The sequence below is a fragment of the Pipistrellus hanaki genome (assembly GCF_964339955.1).
Source record: "Pipistrellus hanaki genome assembly, chromosome: 15".
NCBI lineage: Eukaryota > Metazoa > Chordata > Mammalia > Chiroptera > Vespertilionidae > Pipistrellus > Pipistrellus hanaki.
The window spans coordinates 23,581,489-23,600,789 of NC_140517.1; the positions used below are offsets into that span (position 1 = coordinate 23,581,489).

A 19,301-nucleotide genomic window follows, 5' to 3' on the forward strand; every position below is an offset into this window, starting at 1 on the left:
TTGTTCATATGTAGTGAGTGCCTCCTTTCACGCCAAGCAGCAAAGCTGAGTCGTCGCAAGAGATGTGCACGGGCCACAAAGGCTAAAAATTTGCTATCTGGCGCTAGAAGGAGAGGTTTGCCGAGCTCTTTCTAGAACAGAAGCACTCTCCTGTGCGGTTACTTGGTTTTCTTACCCAGACTTCTGGCTGCAGCGCAGAATCATTGCCGTTTATGACTCGAGGCGGTTAGTGGGGTGTTCCTCGAACATGCAATCCTGCCGGGAGCATCTATCTCCGTGCTTGAAGCCGGGGCTGCGGCCAGGATTTTGTCCTTGGAATGAACCCCCAGAAAAGATGCCAGGGCTGAGCCAGAGGAGTGTACTTCTGACTCTGGAGGACATCCTTTCTGTCCCTCTGCCCTGCAGGTCAGCGGAGTTGGGTATAACGGCCAAGGGACAGTCTGCCTTTTACCGTCGAAGGAAGTCGTGAAGGAGTTCTCCAACGTGTCCGTGGGGAAGCTGGTGGAGGTAGGTGTCAGCGGCGCCGTGAGAGAAAGATGCATTTAACATGGGGCTGATGGGGATTCTCTCCAGCCCGAATGGGCCCGGGACCCGTTGGGGGCAGGCTCCAAATATTAACTAAAGATTCCGAAATGCCCCCTTGCAGGCAGGCTGTGTGGCCAACAACGCCATCATCAGGAAGAACTCCGTGATGGGACAGCCCACGGAAGGCGCCTTGATCGCCCTGGCAATGAAGGTGGGAAATGTTTTATTTCTTTTTTATGCATTCCCTTGGCCCCAGGGCTCAGCGGTTAGACCCTGTCTTCCCACGGCGTCCTCCCTGTATGTCCATCCTCCTCTTACCATGACACCGGCCTTATTGGATTAGGCCTGCCCTAAAGACTTCAACTAACCGTGGTTACGTCTCCAAAGACCCTATTTCCAATAAGATCCTTCAACACACCTGGTGGAAGGACACAGTGCAACCCATAATACCCTCCTTCAGGAACCTTTTTAGGCATTTTCCCTAGTCACTCCTTCCATGGAATTTTAATGCCACAGATACGTTGAATGTCTGTTAGTGTACTGCATGCATGTCTGCGCTTTAAATATTTAATATATTTTATTTTTTTACAGAGAGGAAGGGAGAGAGAGAGAGCTAGAAACGTCGATGAGAGAGAAACATCGGCCAGCTGCCTCTTGCACACCCCCTACCAGGGATGTGCCCGCAACCAAGGTACATGCCCTTGACCGGAATCGAACCCGGGACCTTTCAGTCTACAGACCGACGCTCTACCGCTGAGCCAAACCTGTTTCGGCGGGCTGCACTTTAATATTTAGAAAGTGGATTTTTTGCTTTCCTAAGGACCCCTTTTCACCCCTTGTGAGGCAACGGGATGCGAGGTTAGGATTCGTGGTCAGTTGGGGAAACTGAGGCTCAAAGCTGTCAACTAACTGGCCGGCAAACCATCAAAGAGCCAACAAACATCAGATCTGGTGAGGACCCCAGGCTGAGACAACAGGCCACCCTCTGACCCAGGGGACCCTTCTGGGAGAGATGTCTCCATCCTCGAGTCTGACATTTCTTCTGAAGGGACCCCACAGGCTCCTGTCTCTGGGCAAGTCTCAGCTGGGAGCTGTTTCAGGGTCCACGTGGTTCTGCCCCTGAGACAAGATAAAAGAGGTGGTTTTTTTCCTGGTTGGAACATTTGAAAGCAAATGTCCTTTCTCTGTGACCTAAATGCTTGGATATTTCATCTGCCCGAGATGGTTTCATTAGGGAGTCATTTCAATGGACCGAGCTTTGCATAGAAATTGCTTTAGAATGCCTCATTGAAAACTCCCGTTTTATTACCCTAGATGGACTTAAGTGGCATTAAAGATTCCTACGTGAGAAAACAAGAGATCCCGTTCAGTTCAGAGCAGAAGTGGATGGCAGTCAAGTGCAGCCCCAAGAATGAGGTGAGTTTGCTTCTTGGCCCCTTTCCGCCACATCCCTCCCCCCCCCCCCCCCCAAATCGAGCAAATGCAGACATCAGCGAGAGGGTTAGTTTCCATTGCTTCTGTGAGGTTCCAAACACATGACAGTATGGTGATAGCAATTAAGTCTTTGGCTATCTGGGGTCTTCTGAGATTTTTAAACTGAGTTCCTGGTCTTCCACGTGGGGTTCCCGTACCAACTGGGAAGTTGTTAGAATTGGTTAGGGCATTGACCCTTGGACTGAGGGGTCCTGGGTCCGGTTCTGGTCAAGGGCATGTACCTTGGTTGCAGGCTCAATCCCCAGCCCCTATGGGGCACCTAAGGGAGGCAACCAATCGATGTGTCTCTCTCACATCAATGTTTCTCTGTGTGTGTGTGTGTGTTTCCCTCTCCTTCTCTTCCTTCCACTCTCTCTCTAAAAATCAATGGAAAAATATTCTCGAGTGAGGATCAACAAAAACAAACAAACAGAAATGCAGATTCTCAGGTTCCAACTGAACTCCTGAATCCCAGGGGTAGGCTCCAGTAATCTGTGTTTGCAGGGATTCGGATGCAAGCTCAAGGCGGAGTCCCTGGCCTGTAATATAGTTGCTGAGTAATTACTACTACCCTGTCTCCCCGAAAATAAGACAGTGTCTTATATTAATTTTTGCTCCCAAAGATGCGCTAGATCTTATTTTCAGGGGATGTCTTATTTTTCCATGCACTAGGTCTTATTTTCAGAGGATGTCTTATTTTCGGGGAAACACGGGTAGAGCGGCCCTAGGCTTCTGATAAATGGACCCCATTGTTAACTTAGGTCCTTCCTTTGCATCCCACGCTAAGTTTTTTACACACGTGAGCTTATTTAACTGTCACAATGAAGGACCAATTCTTCATTTCTGAAGGGGGTCCCCCACAAAGGGTGTGAACAGTGAGCTCACACGTACACACATGCATAGACACACATGTGTGCATGTTATAAGTGATTAAAGGACTATATACCAAACTATTCATGGTGGGGATTCAGCTGACTCTTTTTTTTTTTTTCTTTTTAAATTTTTTGTGGCTTTACATATTTTCTACAATAAAAATAATCTTTTCTTTTATATATATACACACACACACACACACACACACACACACACACACACACTAGAGGCCGAGTGCATGGATTCATGCACATTGAAAGAAAATTAATTAGAAGGTAGCTGGTGGGGCGGGACTGGGCAAGATGGGCTGGACATGCCCTGGAGCCAGCCTCCCACGGTTCCTCCCCGGCCAGCTGCGCCTGGGGCAGCGCCAGGGCTCAACAGGTATCTGCAGAGTGAGTGGGGTCCCTCTGGCAGGTGGGGTCCCTCAGCCTGGCCTGCGGGGATCAGGCCAAAACCAGCTCTATGACATTCCCCGGGGGGTCCCAGATTGTGAGAAGCAGTTCTCAGGTGACCCACCCCGGAATCAGGCTCCCTCCTCTCCCCAAGAACCACAGCTGGGTAGCTCCTGAGTTGAGTGTCTGCCCCCTGGTGGTCAGTGCACATCATAGCTACTGATCAGACAGTCGCTTAGGCATATATATTGATTTCAGAGAGGGAGGGCAAGGGAGAGAGAGAGATAGAAACATCAATGATAAGAGAGAATCATTGATCAGCTGCCTCCTGCACACCCCCTACTGGTATCAAGCCCACAACCCAGGCATATGCCCTTGACCAGAATCAAACCTGGGACTCTTCGGTCCACAGGCCGACGCTCTATCCACTGAGCCAAACCAGATAGCACAAAAAAAAAATCTTTTTTTAAAAACTGCTTTTTACTGTATTGCCTTCTGCCTTTTCCTCCAACCATCCCCTTCTCCCCCATTCTTTCTGGAATCTATCACGTATTGTCCATGCTGAGATTTCTCATCTCGTTCAGGGCAGGGGGCAACTCTGCCAGCTCATTCCAGGTCTTGGATGGACATGTCAATTCTAGGTGCTTGAAAGAGGTTATAGATTTGTTAAAAAAAAAAAAAAAAAAAAAAAAAAAAGAAAGAAAAGAAAAAGAAAAGAAAAGAAAAGTCTTAATACCTTCAAATCATCCTCCTGAAGGTGAATGTATTATAGTCTCGTGAAAAATCTATGGCCCGCCAGGGTGGCTCAGTTGGTTGGAGCATCATCCAGTGCACCAAAAAGTTGCAGGTTTGATCCCCAGTTGGGGTACTACAGGAGGCAAGCAATCGATGTTTCTCTCTCACATCCATGTGTCTCTTTCTCTTGCCCTCCCTCCCTCCCTCCCTCCCTCTCCTTCCTCCTCTCTCTCTAAAATCAATAAACAGGTTCTTGGGTGAGGATTTAAAAAATATGGAAATGTGGCTTTAAAAGTAGAGGTTCTTTATAATTTGCCCCTTCTCTCCTTACCCACCTCCCACCTGAGCTAACTCCCCTTCACCGTCTTGTTCTGAAACAGACATCTAGCGGTCGGTCACACACCTAACACACACACCGGCTGAGATGTGAACCATTAATGAAACATGCTGAGTGACATTAACACGGTGACATAATTCAGGGGGGTGGAGGGGTGGGGGGGTGGGGGGGTCAAAGATCAGCCTGTGCCTTTCATGGGCTGCGTGGTATTCCATGGTGTGGGTTTCCCGTAACTTACCCGAACGCTCCATCCCCGGAGAGCGCTGAGGGTCCCCTGTAAATCAGTCCCCTGCCGCACACACCTCCCTGTGGATGAGGTGACATCACCAGGAAGCCCCCTGTGACAGGTTTTCCCCCTTTTGTCCTTTTCTAGGAGCAGGAAGACATCTACTTCATGAAGGGGGCCTTCGAGGAGGTGGTTCGCTACTGCACCAAGTACAACAACGGGGGCATCGCCCTGCCGCTGACGCCCCAGCAGCGGGCCTCCTGCCAGCAGGCAGAGAAGAGGATGGGGTCGCTTGGCCTGCGGGGTCAGTGCTCAGGGTCCTCGGTCGGTGAGGGGATGTCAGAGTGGCAGCAGGCAGTAGCCAATGAAAGTCAAGCAAGTGTGGAATGGATAGGCCCCCCACCCCCTCCCCACCAAAGACACCCATTGATCCAGGGGCAGCTCAGGATGAGGAGAGGCGGCTCCCTGTTCCCGAGTTTTCTAAGATGAATGGATGCCCCGGAAACAGCGATTTTCCTGGCTGTCTTGCTCAGCGCTGACTGTCAGGAGAGCCTAGCGCTCTTGTCAGTCAAGGCAGCCGGTTGCAGTGCTCTGCACCGGGGCCAGGGCCTCCCCTGATGGGCTGAGTGTGGAAAGGCCCGTTTCCTGCCGCGTCATTTCTCAGCCTGTCGGCTTTCAGAGGAAGTCTGGAGAAACTCTGGAACACGTGCATCCCTCGGGGAGATGGGCAGCCCCGGGCTTGCCTCACTGGCTTCCGGGGCCTTGGTTTCCCCCTTAGAAACACATTGTACGTTGTCGCTAGCAGCTCGCTGGCAGGAGTGAGCGGGGGGGGGGGGGGGGGGTCTCGGCCTCGGGAAAGGGGACCAGCACCTGTGTGGGCACAGGGCCGCTGTCCTAGGGAGGCGCGGCGGAGGCTTCGGACCACAGCCCCCTCCGGTATTAATAAGGGGCCACTAGGAGCTAGGCCTGGCTTGTGTGCCACCAAAACAAGAGTCCTCTCCCCTGTGTTTGCCTCACGCACATCTTCCCTAACCTTTGGAGCTGCTATCCCATCTGCTGGGGTGACAAAACAGAGCAGAGCCAGGACCGGTTTGGCTCAATGGATAGAGCGTCGGCTTGGGGACTGAAGGGTCCCGGGTTCGATTCCGGTCAAGGGCATGTACCTTGGTTGCGGGCACATCCCCAGTAGGGGGTATGCAAGAGGCAGCTGATCGATGACTCTCTCTCATCAATGTTTCTAACTCTCTATCTCTCTCCCTTCCTCTCTGTATAAAATCAATAAAATATATTTAAAAAAACAAAACGAAAAAACAGAGCAGACGAGGGGAACCCATAGACTTTACAGGCCTTCTCAAAGGCGCTCTTATTGGGGTGGGGTGGGGTTTGTAGCACCCTGGACAGCGGCCTTATTTGCGGCCAGGGGAGCTGTCTCAGCATCTCTGTTTGGGGTGAGGTGCGCTGCCCTGGGCAGGCCTGTGACCACCGCACAGATCTCTGCCTCCCCTTCCGGGGTCCGGGAACTCGGTGCCCAAGCCCCTCACCGCCAGGAGGAACTGCGACACAGCGGGGCCAGGGCTGACTGCGGCCAGCATCAGTCCCTCGGTCCCGGTGACGCCTCGGTGGCTCTGCTCTCTCCGCAGTGCTGGCCCTGGCTTCTGGGCCCGAGCTGGGGCAGCTGACGTTTCTGGGTCTCGTGGGCATCATCGACCCTCCGAGGGCCGGCGTGAAGGATGCCGTGCAGGTGCTCTCCGAGTCCGGCGTGTCCGTGAAGATGATCACGGGGGATGCCCTGGAGACGGCCTTGGCGATAGGTGAGCGGGCGGAGGGGGAGGGAGACAGGACCTGCCACCCTTTAGAGCGGGGTCCTGCCGTTGGTTCCTCCCCCACGAGCCTGGTCAGGAGAGCTCACCTGCTTGGTACTGAGAAAAGATGCTGAGCTTTAAGTTTGCACGTCCCGGCATGCCACCGTCCAAGGCTGCCAGCTCTGATACGTTGGCAGGTTCTCCAGAAGGGTCAAAGCCCTCATGAATCATGAAAGCCTACTATGTGCCAGGGCTTTTCATCCATGATCTTCCCCTTCGCAGGCAGCATCGGTCCCACCCAGTGTGTAGTTCCAGTCTGGCTTCTGCATCAGCTGTGAACTCTTGGCAAAATCACTGGACCGCTCTGACCCTCAGGCTCTTCGTCAGCAGAGGGCTAGCTAGGCCCCCCTGCCCCCTTAACCTTCTTCCTGTTACTCTGAGGGCGGTCACACCTCAGTTTTCCTGCCCCTCCGTCCCTAGGCTGCCTGGTACTGTGGGGCCAGGTTCCGGTTACCACCCACCAGCTCTGTGACCCTGGGACGTTACTTCCCTCTCGGTCTGCTGTCTTTGAAGTGGGGATAAGATGGCCTTCGTTGTGGGCTAATCCTGTGGGTAGAATTAGATCGTGTCACATAGCAGGTGCTCAGCAATAGGTAGCCATCGTGGTTTTACTCTTGCTCTTCCGTGGCCAGGGCAGGGCGTGATGTTGGGTAGGTGAGCGAGGGGGTAGGAGGAGGCCAGGGAGCACGGCTGCAGGCTGGGAGCACGCCCTGAGCGCGGACTCTCCCTGCCACGCAGGACAGAACATCGGCCTGTGCAACGGGAAGCTGAGTGCCATGTCCGGGGAGGAGGTGGACAGTATGGAGCCGAGCAAGCTGGCTGACCGTGTGGGGAAGGTAGGGTCCCCCCGGGGGCTCGCGGGGAGCAGGGAGGGCGCTGGGTTTCAGGCTTCCCACTCACGGGCTCTGCCCTTTCACGCCTCTGTATGCAGGTGTCTGTCTTCTTCAGGACCAGCCCGAAGCACAAACTCAAAATCATAAAGGTAAGCTGTGGGGAGACAGGTGCCGCCCCTCGTGTCCTTTGGGGCCCGGGATGGCGCAGGGCCTGGCTGGCGGGAGCCTCGCCATCCTCAAGCCTGGCCTCCTCCCTTGGGTCCAGGGCAGCTGCATCAGCGGTTCCTTTTTCCAGCCTCTGGGGAGGGAAGAACTGATTGGGGGCCCTTTGCGTCCTACACCTGTGGTCGTCAAACTGCGGCTCATGAGCCACATGCGGCTCTTTGGCCCCTTGAGTGTGGCTCTGCCACAAAATACCACAGCCTGGGCGAGTCTTTTTTGAAGAAGTGGCGTTAAAGAAGCTTAAGTTTAAAAAACGTGGCTCTCAAAAGAAATTTCAATCGGCGTATTGTTGATATGTGGCTCTGCTGACTAATGAGTTTGCTGACCACTGGCCTACACCAAAATTGGGGAGTGGGAGTTGGGTAATACAAAGGGAAACTAAGAAGAGGCTAGCCTTTGTTAGTCGAGTGGTCTTTGGCATATTGTTAACTCCAGCCTGGGATGGAAGGGCTGCTGTTTCCATTTTGCAGATGGAGAAACTGAGATTGAGACATTCAAGGCTTGCCCACTTCCCCCAGTTAGTGCAGAGGGAGCTGGGATCCGGACTCGGGCCAGCTGACGCCAGTGCCCTTCAGAGAGGGGTCTCTGCTGTCAGCCACAGTGTGAGAGAGACAGAGCGTCAGGAGGGAAGGAAGGATCTAGAAGGAAGGGCCTCAGGCGGCATCACTCCACTCGCCTCCTCTTGCCAAAGGCTCTGCAGGAGTCGGGGGCAATTGTGGCCATGACGGGGGACGGGGTGAACGACGCGGTGGCCCTGAAGGCTGCAGACATCGGAATCGCCATGGGGCAGACGGGGACAGATGTCAGCAAAGAGGCTGCCAACATGATCCTGGTGGATGATGACTTCTCAGCCATCATGTAAGTTGCTCTTTGGGCGTTTTTTTAGTGGCAGAGATGAGGGGGTGAACCAGCCGCCCCCTGGGACCTGCTGAGCTGTAAATACAAGGTGTCCTCGGGCCCAAACACCACTGAAAGCGGGGTCATGGGGCCACCTGGGGTGACGGGAGGCGGCACCCGGGAATGTTGCAGACTGTGCAGCAGGTGGAAAAGCCTGGGGCGGACGGGGAGCTACAGCCCGTGCACAAGGCAATCCTGGGTCACCCTCAATGCCAGCAGCGGGAGATGGCAGTGCGACGTGGCCATTAGAAAACTCGTTTTGAAGAGCATTTGAATGACAGAGACGTGCTCACCCTGTGGTGTTACACGAATGGCATCAGTGAGAGAAATGAGTACGTTCACCTTGAGTCTATTGTTGTGTTTGCGTTGATACGTACATTTCATGAACTGAAAAGAGATTGGACAGAAATGCCCAGGTCATTAACATCGTTGGGGATCGGGAAAACTCTTCTTAATTTTTTTATTTTTATTTTTTTATTGATTTTGTACAGAGAGGGAGAGAGATAGAGAATTAGAAATATCGATGAGAGAGAGTCATCGATCAGCTGCCTCTTGCACACCCCCTACTGGGGATATGCCCGCAACCAAGGTACATGCCCTTGACCGGAATCGAACCCGGGACCTTTCAGTCCCCAAACCGACGCTCTATCCATTGAGCCAAACCGGTCTCGGCAGGGAAAACTCTTCTTAAACCTGATATCAAATATTGAAGTTTGATGTGATTGTCGACTTTACAAAAGATCCTTGGGAATTCTTTTAAATAAATTTTATTGTTTTTTTTTTGTTTTTGTTTTTTTTTTTTACAGAGAGGAAGGGAGAGAGATAGTTAGAAACATCAATGAGAGAGAAACATCAGCTGCCTCCTGCACACACCCCCACTGGGATGTTGCCCGCAACCAATGTACATGCCCGTGACTGGAATCGAACCTGGGACCCTTCAGTCCGCAGGCCAACGCTCCATCCACTGAGCCAAACTGGTTTGGGCACCTTGGGGATTCTTGAAACAGTTGCTCTTAGTGAGAAAACGTAGTTAATCTATAGCTCTACAGCTTCAGTTCCTTTGCAAAATTTTTAGCCAAAAAAAGGGAGGGATTAGATAGTTTTCTACAACATCAGTGATCCAGGACTTTCACATGCAAAGAGCTCTTCTGAAAATACAGCAGATGGTGGAACCAGCTCTCTCTTCTTGTATGCCCCGACCTAAGCACTGGATCTAATTAGTCTCGCTGTGCCTCTGGCCAGGGTGAGTGGGAGGTGCAGTAGGCACTTCAGGAGTCCTGGCTGAGGGCTGAGATCCCTGGGGTCACGTGACAGAGTGACTTAGTCTTCAGATAGAATGGTGATCGTGGCTCAGGAACCTGTCCCCAGCAGCTGATGGTACCTGTTGGGACATCATCCTTCTCTATCAGTGTGTCCCCAAGCACGCCAGCCAGGGGAAACGGGAAGGAGGGGGTTCCAAGCACGGCGTCACCAATGGCTGACACCATCACTTCCTTTAGCAGCCGACAAGGCGGCTGAGCCTTCCCGCCAGGCCCTCCTTGTGCATCAGCGCTTCCTCCTCTCTTGCAGGAGTGCTGTGGAGGAAGGCAAGGGCATTTTCCACAACATCAAAAACTTCGTCCGGTTTCAGCTGAGCACGTAAGTCGAGGCCAGCCTCTCCCGGGGCCAGGTGCTGCGTCTGCATGGCTGGCACTGGTGACAGCACCCTCTTCTGCCGCTTGTGCCCCACAGGAGCATCGCGGCCTTGAGCCTCATCGCTCTGTCCACCATGTGCAACCTGCCCAACCCCCTCAACGCCATGCAGATCCTGTGGATCAACATCATCATGGACGGGCCGCCCGCACAGAGGTGAGGCGCGGGGCTGGCCGGGACCACGCTGTTCTGCCCGCCTCCACGGACTGCACCCTAACTCTGTGCAGGGGCTCGGAGTGGGCAAACACGATCACTGGCCCTAGGAAACCCCGGAAAACTTAAGCGTGGTGCAACACTGGGCACAGGGGGAAGCACCAGGAAGGGCAGGGGATGGTGGGACATTCTGCCTGGGATGCTCTCCCTGGGCTAGCTGCAGGGCCCAGTCCTTTTCCTTCAGGTCACCACCTCCAGAAGTCCTCCCTGATTACTCTGACAGCACCCTCCTCTGTCACCTTACCCTGCTTTATTTTTCCCGACAGGAAAATGTGTATTTCCTTGCTTACCTGATTATATAGAATCCATCTCCCCTTCAGAATGTCAGCTTCATGGAGGCAAGGTTTTTTGTTCCTGCAGTGTCCCCAGCTCCTACAATGGTGCTTGGCATAGAGCAGAGCTAGGTAAATTGGTGGCTGAATGAATGAGAAAAGAGAGCTAGGCTAGCTAAAAGGAGGAAGAACGAGCTTTGGAGTCAGGATGGCCAAAGCAAACAAGGCACTCACTGTGCTTGAGCACACAGTGGGTGCTGTTTCAGATGGAGCTGATGTCCTGTTACTGTAATTAGCATAATCATCACCAGTGACAGCTGCTGAGGAAAGAGGGCTGTGCTTTGTCATCACCTCACACCCCCAAAGTCGAGGCTCCCTCTTCTAAACACGCTTCCTGAGCACAGGGCTGGGGCCTCACCCAGCCTGTTCCCTCCTAGGTGCCCTCCTCCACCTACCACTGTTTTGAAATGGGCTGAGGCAGGTGTCCCTTAGTGGACAGGGAGTTCTGTGGTGGGCAGGGCCTGCATCCTGTATCTCCGGCCAGCTGGAAGGGGCAGGCCCAGCTCTGGGTCGGTCCCCTGGTGGTGGAAATTGAGCAGAAAAATGACTAAGTGTGGATTCAAGACCAAGGTGTGTGTGTGTGTGTGTGTGTGTGTGTGTGTGTGGGCGTTATAGAAGGAGGTGAGCAAGCTGCCCTGAGTCCAGGCCCTGGGGGTCTCTCCAGATGGAGCTAAGGGACTGGGTGGTTGGGGGGGTCAGAAGATGGAAAGGGCAAGCTTCCAGCAAGGCCATGGAGGGCCCCATGAGGCTGGGAACGCCCCTGGCTCACACAGGACAACATGGAGGCCTTTGCCGCCTCCCCATCCTGGCTGAGCCTTGGATGGTGACGAGCACATCTCTGCTTCGGGTTCCTTTTTCAGTGGTTTATTCCAACGTTTCCCGTTTTGTCCGAGCAGCTTGGGCGTAGAGCCGGTGGACAAAGACACCCTCCGGCAGCCGCCGAGGAAGGTCAAAGACATGATCCTCAGCAGAGCCCTCGTCCTGAAGATCCTCCTGTCGGCCGCTGTCATCATCAGCGGGACCCTCTTCATCTTCTGGAAAGAGGTGAGGACGTGCTCACGGGCTCCCACTGGTGCCTGGCGGCTGACGCGGGGCTGGGCGTGGGGACAGGTGGACAGGCCCTGCGGTGGGGGGTGGAGGATGAGGGACTGAGAGCTGACTTTGCTGAGGTGGGAAGAGGCAGGAGGGATGTGAGGCCTCAGGGGCAGAGGGAAGGATTCAGACTTTTTCCTAAGCGGGACACCTGCCTCTACTTCGTGTTGTCACCCGGAAACAATCTGAAATCTCCTGAAACTCCTGTGTTGTTCCCTGAGGTCATTGTTGCCGGGTCAGGTCGTGTCATGGCCTGCAGGTTCAGGAGGCCCCTCCCCAGCCACCCAGTGAGCTAGGCGGAGCTGGCAGGTGGCCATGCAGACCTTTACCCCCGATCACCCATGTGCAGGCAGCGGATGGGACACTGGACCGCCGCCAGCGTGTCCTTAGCCTGGTGGAGGGAGAGATGCGAACCTTCCTGTTGGAACACAGTTGTTCTCAGTGGGGAGTGGGGCGATGGGGGTGTTCCGTGGCAGCATCAGCACCTGGCACCCTGTGAGAAATGCAGGTTCTCAGGCCCCTGAGTTGCCCCATTTGGGGAGGCGGGTGACCCTCTGGTCCAGCGGAGGGTCTCAGGCAGGAATGGTGACGGGCACCTGTGCCAGAGGGTTCATGGCCTCCTGAGTCAGGCAGAGGGAAGCTCCTCTCAATCCTGAACGCCCCCAACCTGTCAGCCAGGGGACCTGAGACTGGTCCCAGCGGTGCCAGAGAAGGGAGGGTCTGTGGCTTTGTTCATTCAGCCTCCCAGGCCCTAGTTCTCCATGGGGTCGGGGTCCTTCTGCCTTCCCTGTAGGAAGGGACACCGGTGAAGTGGATGCACCTGTGGCAGTGTCACCTGCTGGAGGCAGGGACATTCCATTTACTTAAGAGAGGTTCCCTCACCCCACCTCCCCAGCATGCAATTCGGAGCAAAGGCTCACAGCCCCTCCCAGGCACTGACAGCGGGGCCAGGCCCTGGCGTGGCTCGGGAGACATGCTTCTGGGCCGCACCTTTGGCCCAGGACTGCAGGGAGGCCTCGATCCGTTTCTAGTCCAGCTCACGTGCTGTGGCCTGAGCCACGAGGCGGTGACAGTGTCCTGGCCCGGCTCACGATGGGCGAGTTCAGGGCAGGGCTGCATCCCCTCCCCGTGCACTTGTGTTCCAGATCCCCGAGGACAAGGCGAGCACCCCGCGCACCACGACCATGACCTTCACCTGTTTCGTGTTCTTTGACCTCTTCAATGCCCTGACTTGTCGCTCTCAGGTGAGACCTGCTGCCTCTCGCTTCCTCTCCCAAGGAACCGAACCGTGTTCTCAGCGAGACGGGTCCCTGCCCGATTCCCTCGGGGGCTCTGGGACTCGGGCATCCTGTCTGAGACGGGGCGTGTGCCTTCCCCGCAGACCAAGCTGATATTCGAGATCGGCTTCCTCCGGAACCACATGTTCCTGTACTCGGTCCTCGGGTCCCTCCTCGGGCAGCTGGCCGTGATCTACGTGCCCCCCCTGCAGAAGGTCTTCCAGACGGAGAACCTGGGGGCGCTCGGTGAGTAGGAGGGAACCGGAAGATGGGGTCACCAGAGACATTGGCCAGCACAAAGCTGGGGAGTGGGGTCCCCAGAGAACCAGACAGGGGCCTGCACTGGGCAGGGACAACCCAGGGAACTGCAGCGAGCAGGTGCCTCTGGCAGGAGGACCGTCTAGGGCAGAAGGGGACTGGCACCTCGGCCCCTCCCCGCCCCTGTGCAAGGAGGCTCAGCCTGTGACATGCCGTGTGCCCCAGAAGGAGTGAATGGGAGTGGGCCACCAGTAGGGATAGCATTGCTGAAAGGGACAGGACTTAATGACCTGCTCTCTGCACACATTCCCCGTGCGGAGCCCAGGGCTCTCCCCATCCTTACTGGGCCTCCCCACACCCTCATTCTCACTTGGGAAGCTGCCAGGGGTGGTTTGGCCTCCTTTGCCTGCGGCTGATGACTGAGCAGCAGTGGGAGGAGGGCTGGGTCCTAAAGGGGAGGAAGTCCCTAGAGCAGTGGTCCTCAACCTTTCTAATGCCGCGACCCTTTAATACAGTTTCTCATGTTGTGGTGACCCCCAACCATAACATTATTTTCCTTGCTACTTCATAACTAATTTTGCTACTGTTATGAATCAGAATGTAAATATTTGTATTTTCCGATGATCTTAGGCTCTACAGCAGCAGTTCTCGACCCACAGGTCAAAACCAATAGCAGATTCTACAGCAGCGGCTCTCAGGGTTCTTGTGAACCGCTAGCAGGGTCACCTAAGACCATCAGAAAACACAGATATTTACATTACAATTCATAGCAGTAGAAAAATTACAGTTATGAAGTAGCAATGAAAATAATTTTATTGTTGGGGGTCACCACAACATGAGGAACTGTATTAAAGGGTTGGGGCATTAGGAAGGTTGAGAACCATTGCCCTGCAGAGAGAGAGACCGTGACCACAGGGACTTGGAGGGAGCAGGGCAAATACCACCCCCTTCCCGCCTCCACCCTTCACGCCCAAGCTTCCCATTGGCCAACCCCACCCAGGGCAGCAGGGGAGGCAACCCCAGGCTGGGCACGGGGGCCTGAGGCAAGACTGGGGAATCAGCTTTCTTCCCCAAATCTAAAAAGCAGTGTCCTCCTGGGTCTCCTAGGAATGTCCTGTGGAAACAGACAAAAGAAGACACTCTCCCTCCCTCCCAAAAAATGTTCATTTATGTTTCCATCCACTGGGGAAGAAGCCAGCTCACCAACCCTGAAGGAAACACTATGACTCGGCAGCACATATACCAAATCGTTGACAACAGGGAGCAGGGATGGTTCTGAGCAATGAATGACATGCAGTGGGGTCGGGGGAGGGGGTCTTTAAGAGTTAACCCACAGAACAATCCAGGATGGGCTGGACCAGAAGCGATGGTGAAGGGGCAGCTGCCCTGGGTAACCTGCCCACTGCCCCTTGCCCTGATCCCCCTAGAAAGGCTACTGGTCCTTGAGGAGCTGCTCAGGGCCATGGCAGGCTGTCCCTGGCTCCTGGCCCCCTTGCCTGTCTGTCTCATTAGAACGAGGTGTAGGGAGCAGCTTGCAGTGAGGGGTCCTGAGAGCTGCATGGAAGACCTGTGCTGGGCACTGCCCAACCTAGAGGGGGGCAGGGGCAGAGCCCTGGGCAGAGCTGACCCTTCTCTCTCCTACCTGTTCACAGACTTGCTGCTCTTAACTGGTTTGGCCTCCTCCGTGTTCATCGTGTCGGAGCTCCTCAAACTGTGTGAGAAACTCTGCTCCAAGGCCCGGAGAGCCCAGGTCCGCCAGGAAGATGCGTAGTGGAGCCCGACCACCAAAGCCCCAGATAAGCTATATTTTTATGTGACTGCACCCCTCCCCCGCCCTCCTCAGAGAAGGGTGTTCCCAGGACGCGCAGCAGGAGGTCCCTCGCCCAGTTCCCCGGGAAGCCAGCAGGAAACTCGGCCCAGGCGGCATCCACATGTGCCCCTCGGGCTCTGGGACGGACTGTGAGGAAGCTGCACAGAAACACCCGCTATTTATTAAATCAGTGATTTTTATAAACCACGTCTGCCTGTGTCCTTGTGCGAGAGCTCAATGCGTGCAGCCCTTGAGTGAAGAATGCCTGGGGGCCTGCAGGGGGGGTGGGGCCTGGGACAAGGGGCGGGGCGGGCTGGGACAGGGCTGGCTTCTGGCCCTCTAGGCCCATCTCCTCCTCCACCGGACGGGGGCTTTGGGTGCTTCTGTTCAGTGCTAGGCCAGGAGCCTGGTTATTACTTGGATGGATTGAATCAGTGTTTTTCCTAAAAGGGCCCAGGCTGGGAACCCACAGCCTGTGCGCGTTACCATGTTATGTGGGGGCAGCAGTCTCATCCGGAGTGCTCTACCTGAAGGCCCAGCTTTTAAGTGGATGAGAAGCAGCCCTTCCCTTCAGAGCCAGGACCTGGAACACTGCCCGCCTGGCTGACCAGGAGCCTTATCACCCACTGCCCCAAAGGCTTTTAACACGCACCTGTCCTCCTAGCTGAAAGGTGGCAGAGCAGAGCGGTCTCTGCCCCACGCCTCTGTCTGCAGAGGGCAAAAAGCACCACGGAGAACCAGAAATGAGGCCCAGGTGTTAGCCAGGGTTTTCCAGAGAAACGGAACCAGTAGGATGGAGGGAAAGAGGTTTGTTGTAAGACAGCGGTTGCCAACCAGTGGTCCACAGACCACTGTTGGTCCGTGAGGTCCGAAAGGTTGGCGACGGCTGTTTTAAGGAACTGGCTCACCTGATGGTCAGGGCTGGCTGGCCGGCCGGAAGGACTCAGGAAAGGGTTGATATCGCAGCTCAAGTCTGAGGCAGCGTTCCTTCCTTCTCGGGGATCTCGGTCTTTTCTCTTAAGCCTTCAGCGGATTGGATGCGGCCCACCCACATGATGAAGGGAATCTGATTCATTCAGAGGCTACGGATTTAAAAGGTTAATCCCATCTAAACATCTCACAGAAACATCTAGGCTGGTGTGTGACCAAACAACCGGGCACCGTGGCCTCGCTCTAGTTGACACAGGAAAGTAACTATCACACCAGCCTCAGTAGCTGACGACACACTGCCTGGGATGGTGACACCGGGGCCAGATCAGGGTAGAGGTCAGAGTGAACCCCTGCAGACACCACAGTCCAGATCCCCCCCAAAGTGACAGTCACGGCCTGGGGAGGTGGGGGTCCCTGTGGTCCTCTGCCCCGACCCTAAAGAGAGACACATGTACCATCCCTGCTAAATAAATAAATAAATAAATAAATAAATAAGGAAGAAGAAGAAAAGACTGAGGGGACTGGCTGCAGAAACCTTTGGGCAGAGGTGATATCTTCCCCGGCAACAGCTAAGCAGTAAAGGCTGAATTGCTTCTCGCATACAGCCTCCTACGGGGCTTCGCTCTGAGGCCAGGACACTTCCTGCTGCCCCTCTCTTTCTCCCTTTTCAGGATCCTTCAGCAGAGTGACCCAAGAAATATGCTTCCCCTTTAAAAACAATAAAAAAAGAACCTGAGTTGATTAATACTTGCAATAACAACAAAAATTACGCTTAACCCTTACTAATACCATACCAAAAACAAAAACAAAAAAAACCAAGGTAGATTATAAACAGAAAAGAAAACAATAAAGCTTTTGGAAGAAAACTGAGATAGGTAAAAGTTTACTAAATAAAACACAATGCGAGCCATAAAGTATAATGGATAAATCAAACTACACTCAAATGGATCCTTTTCATCAAGGATACAGTAGACAGGAACACCATTAAGCAGCTTAGCTTGACTTACATCTACAAAGCACTCCACCTATCAAGTGCAGAGGACATTCACCAAAATAGAAAAAGAAGAGAAATCAGTGTAGTTGAAGACAAAAACAGAGGAAAAACATCAAAAGTGAATTTTTTAAAAATATCAATAAATATATTAGTCTGGCTAAAGGCTTACCAAAAAGAAGATAGAAATGACCAGTATTAGCAATGAAAGGTGGTATATTATTATAAACCCCCTAGGTATTCCAACAACAACTTTATGCACATAAATTCAACAAGTTAGAGGAAATAAATTCCTTGAAAACCACAAATTCACTGAAGATGAAATAGATCATCTGAATAGTCCTATAAGTAGTAAAGACACTGAAGTTGTATTTAAAACTCTTCCCCAAAGAGGCAATCTGGTTAAACATTTAAAGACATAACAATTCTACATAATGTCTTCAAAAAATAAAATAGGAGGGAACACTTAACTCAATTTGAGGCCAGCACTCCCTGATATCAAAACCAGATAAAAACAGTTCTATAAACCAACATGTCTCATGAACCTGAACTCAAGAATCCTCAATGAAATATTAGCAAATTGGATCCAGCCTCATGTAAACAGTGCAAGACCAAGTACGGTTAACCCAAGAATGGAAGGCTAGTTCAGAAAATCAGTGTAATCTACCATATTCATGGTCTAAGGGAGGAAAACCACAAGGTCGTATCAAGTGAAGCAGAGAAAGCATTTGATAAAATTTAACCCCCATTCATGATAAAAACTCTTAGCAAAGTAGGCATAAAAGGGAACTTCCTCAACCTGATAAAGAGCATCTACAAAAAAAGGGAGGGAGGGAGTTAAAAAGGAAGGGAGGGAGGGAGGGAGGGAGGAAGGGAGGAAGGGAGGGAGAGAGGAAGGGAGGGAGGGAGGGAGGGAGGGAGGGAGGGAGGGAGGGAGGGAAAGGAAAGGAGGGAGGGAGGGAAAGGAAAGGAGGGAGGGAGGGAGGAAGGGTGGAAGGGAAGGGAGGGAGGGAGGGAGGGAGGGACCTATAGCTAACATCATACTCAATGCTGAAAGACAATGCTTTCCCCATGAGATTGGGAACAGAGCAAAGATGTTCGGCCTCACCACCCCTACTCAACATAGACTGGAATTCCTAGCTCCTGCAACATGGCAGGAAAACGAAGTTAAAAGGCATGAAAAAGCGATTGGAAAGAAAACTGATCCTATTTACAGATGACATTGTAGAAAATCCCAAGGAGTCTAAAACAAAAACCGTTTTAGTATGAATAAGTGAGTCTAGTAAAGCCATAAGATACAAAATGAACAAAAAAGTCACTTGTATTTTCTGTACACCAGCAATGAACAATTGAAAATTAAAATTTAGCCCTATCCGGTTTGACTCAGTGGATAGAGCATCAGCCTGTAGACTGAAGGATCCCAGGTTCGATTCCGGTTGAGGGCACCTGCCAGGTTGTGGGTTCAACCCCCTAGTAGGGGTTGTGCAGGAGGCAGCTGATCAATGATTCTCTCATCATTGATGTTTCTCTATCCCTTTCTTTCTGAAATCAATAAAAATATATTTTTAAAAAATTTTAAACATAATACCATTTATAATTTTTTAAAAATGAAATAGGTGCCGAAACTGGTTTGGCTCAGTGGATAGAGAGTTGGCCTGCGGACTGAAGGGTCCTGGGTTCGATTCCAGTCAGGGGCATGTACCTTGGTTGCTGGCATATCACCAGTGGGGGGTGTGCAAGAGGCAGCTGATCAATGACTGTCATCAATGTTTCTAGCTCTCTATCTCTCTCCCTTCCTCTCAGTAAAAAGTCAATAAAATATATTTTTTAAATGAAATAGGTATAAATAAAGCATGCATAGGATCTGTATAATGAAAACCACAAAATAACAAACTTTTAAAAATGAACATACTGTGCTCATGGGTTAAAAGATTAAATATTGTAAAGATGACAGTTCTCCCTAAATTGATCCATAGACTTCACACAAATCCTATTAAAATCTCAGCAGGGTCTTTTTCTGGAAACAATCATATTTTAAAATTCATATGAAAAGACAAAAAAAACCCCACTAAAATAGCTAAAATAATTTTTAAAAGAGGAAGAAAGTTGGAAGAAACATGTTTCCTGATTTTAAGATTTACTATATATCTATAGTAATTAAGACACTATAATATTGGCAAAGTGATAAACATATAATCAATGGAGCATTAACAGAGTCCAGAAATAGCCCCACACAAGTAAAGCCAATTGATTTCTGACAAAATCCAAAAGGAATACAATGGAGAAAAGATAATGTCAACAAATAGTATTGAAAGTAGGCATTCCTTT

At 52.3% G+C, this 19,301-nt stretch overlaps 1 protein-coding gene across 1 annotated transcript in view; it reads left to right on the plus strand.

Annotated features, from left to right (window-relative positions):
* The window catches only part of ATP2C2 (ATPase secretory pathway Ca2+ transporting 2), a 54,744-nt gene extending 39,551 nt beyond the window's left edge, over nt 1–15,193 (plus strand). The window contains exons 14-27 of the mRNA XM_084905556.1: nt 406–507; nt 647–736; nt 1,840–1,941; nt 4,712–4,868; nt 6,205–6,375; nt 7,165–7,262; nt 7,358–7,408; nt 8,173–8,339; nt 9,948–10,016; nt 10,110–10,226; nt 11,512–11,659; nt 12,853–12,951; nt 13,089–13,230; nt 14,895–15,193. Coding sequence (XP_084761682.1) covers nt 406–507; nt 647–736; nt 1,840–1,941; nt 4,712–4,868; nt 6,205–6,375; nt 7,165–7,262; nt 7,358–7,408; nt 8,173–8,339; nt 9,948–10,016; nt 10,110–10,226; nt 11,512–11,659; nt 12,853–12,951; nt 13,089–13,230; nt 14,895–15,013 — 1,632 coding nt within the window. The 3' untranslated portion in view covers nt 15,014–15,193. The remainder of the gene's footprint in view (nt 1–405; nt 508–646; nt 737–1,839; nt 1,942–4,711; nt 4,869–6,204; nt 6,376–7,164; nt 7,263–7,357; nt 7,409–8,172; nt 8,340–9,947; nt 10,017–10,109; nt 10,227–11,511; nt 11,660–12,852; nt 12,952–13,088; nt 13,231–14,894) is intronic.
* The last annotated feature ends 4,108 nt before the right edge of the window (nt 15,194–19,301 follow it).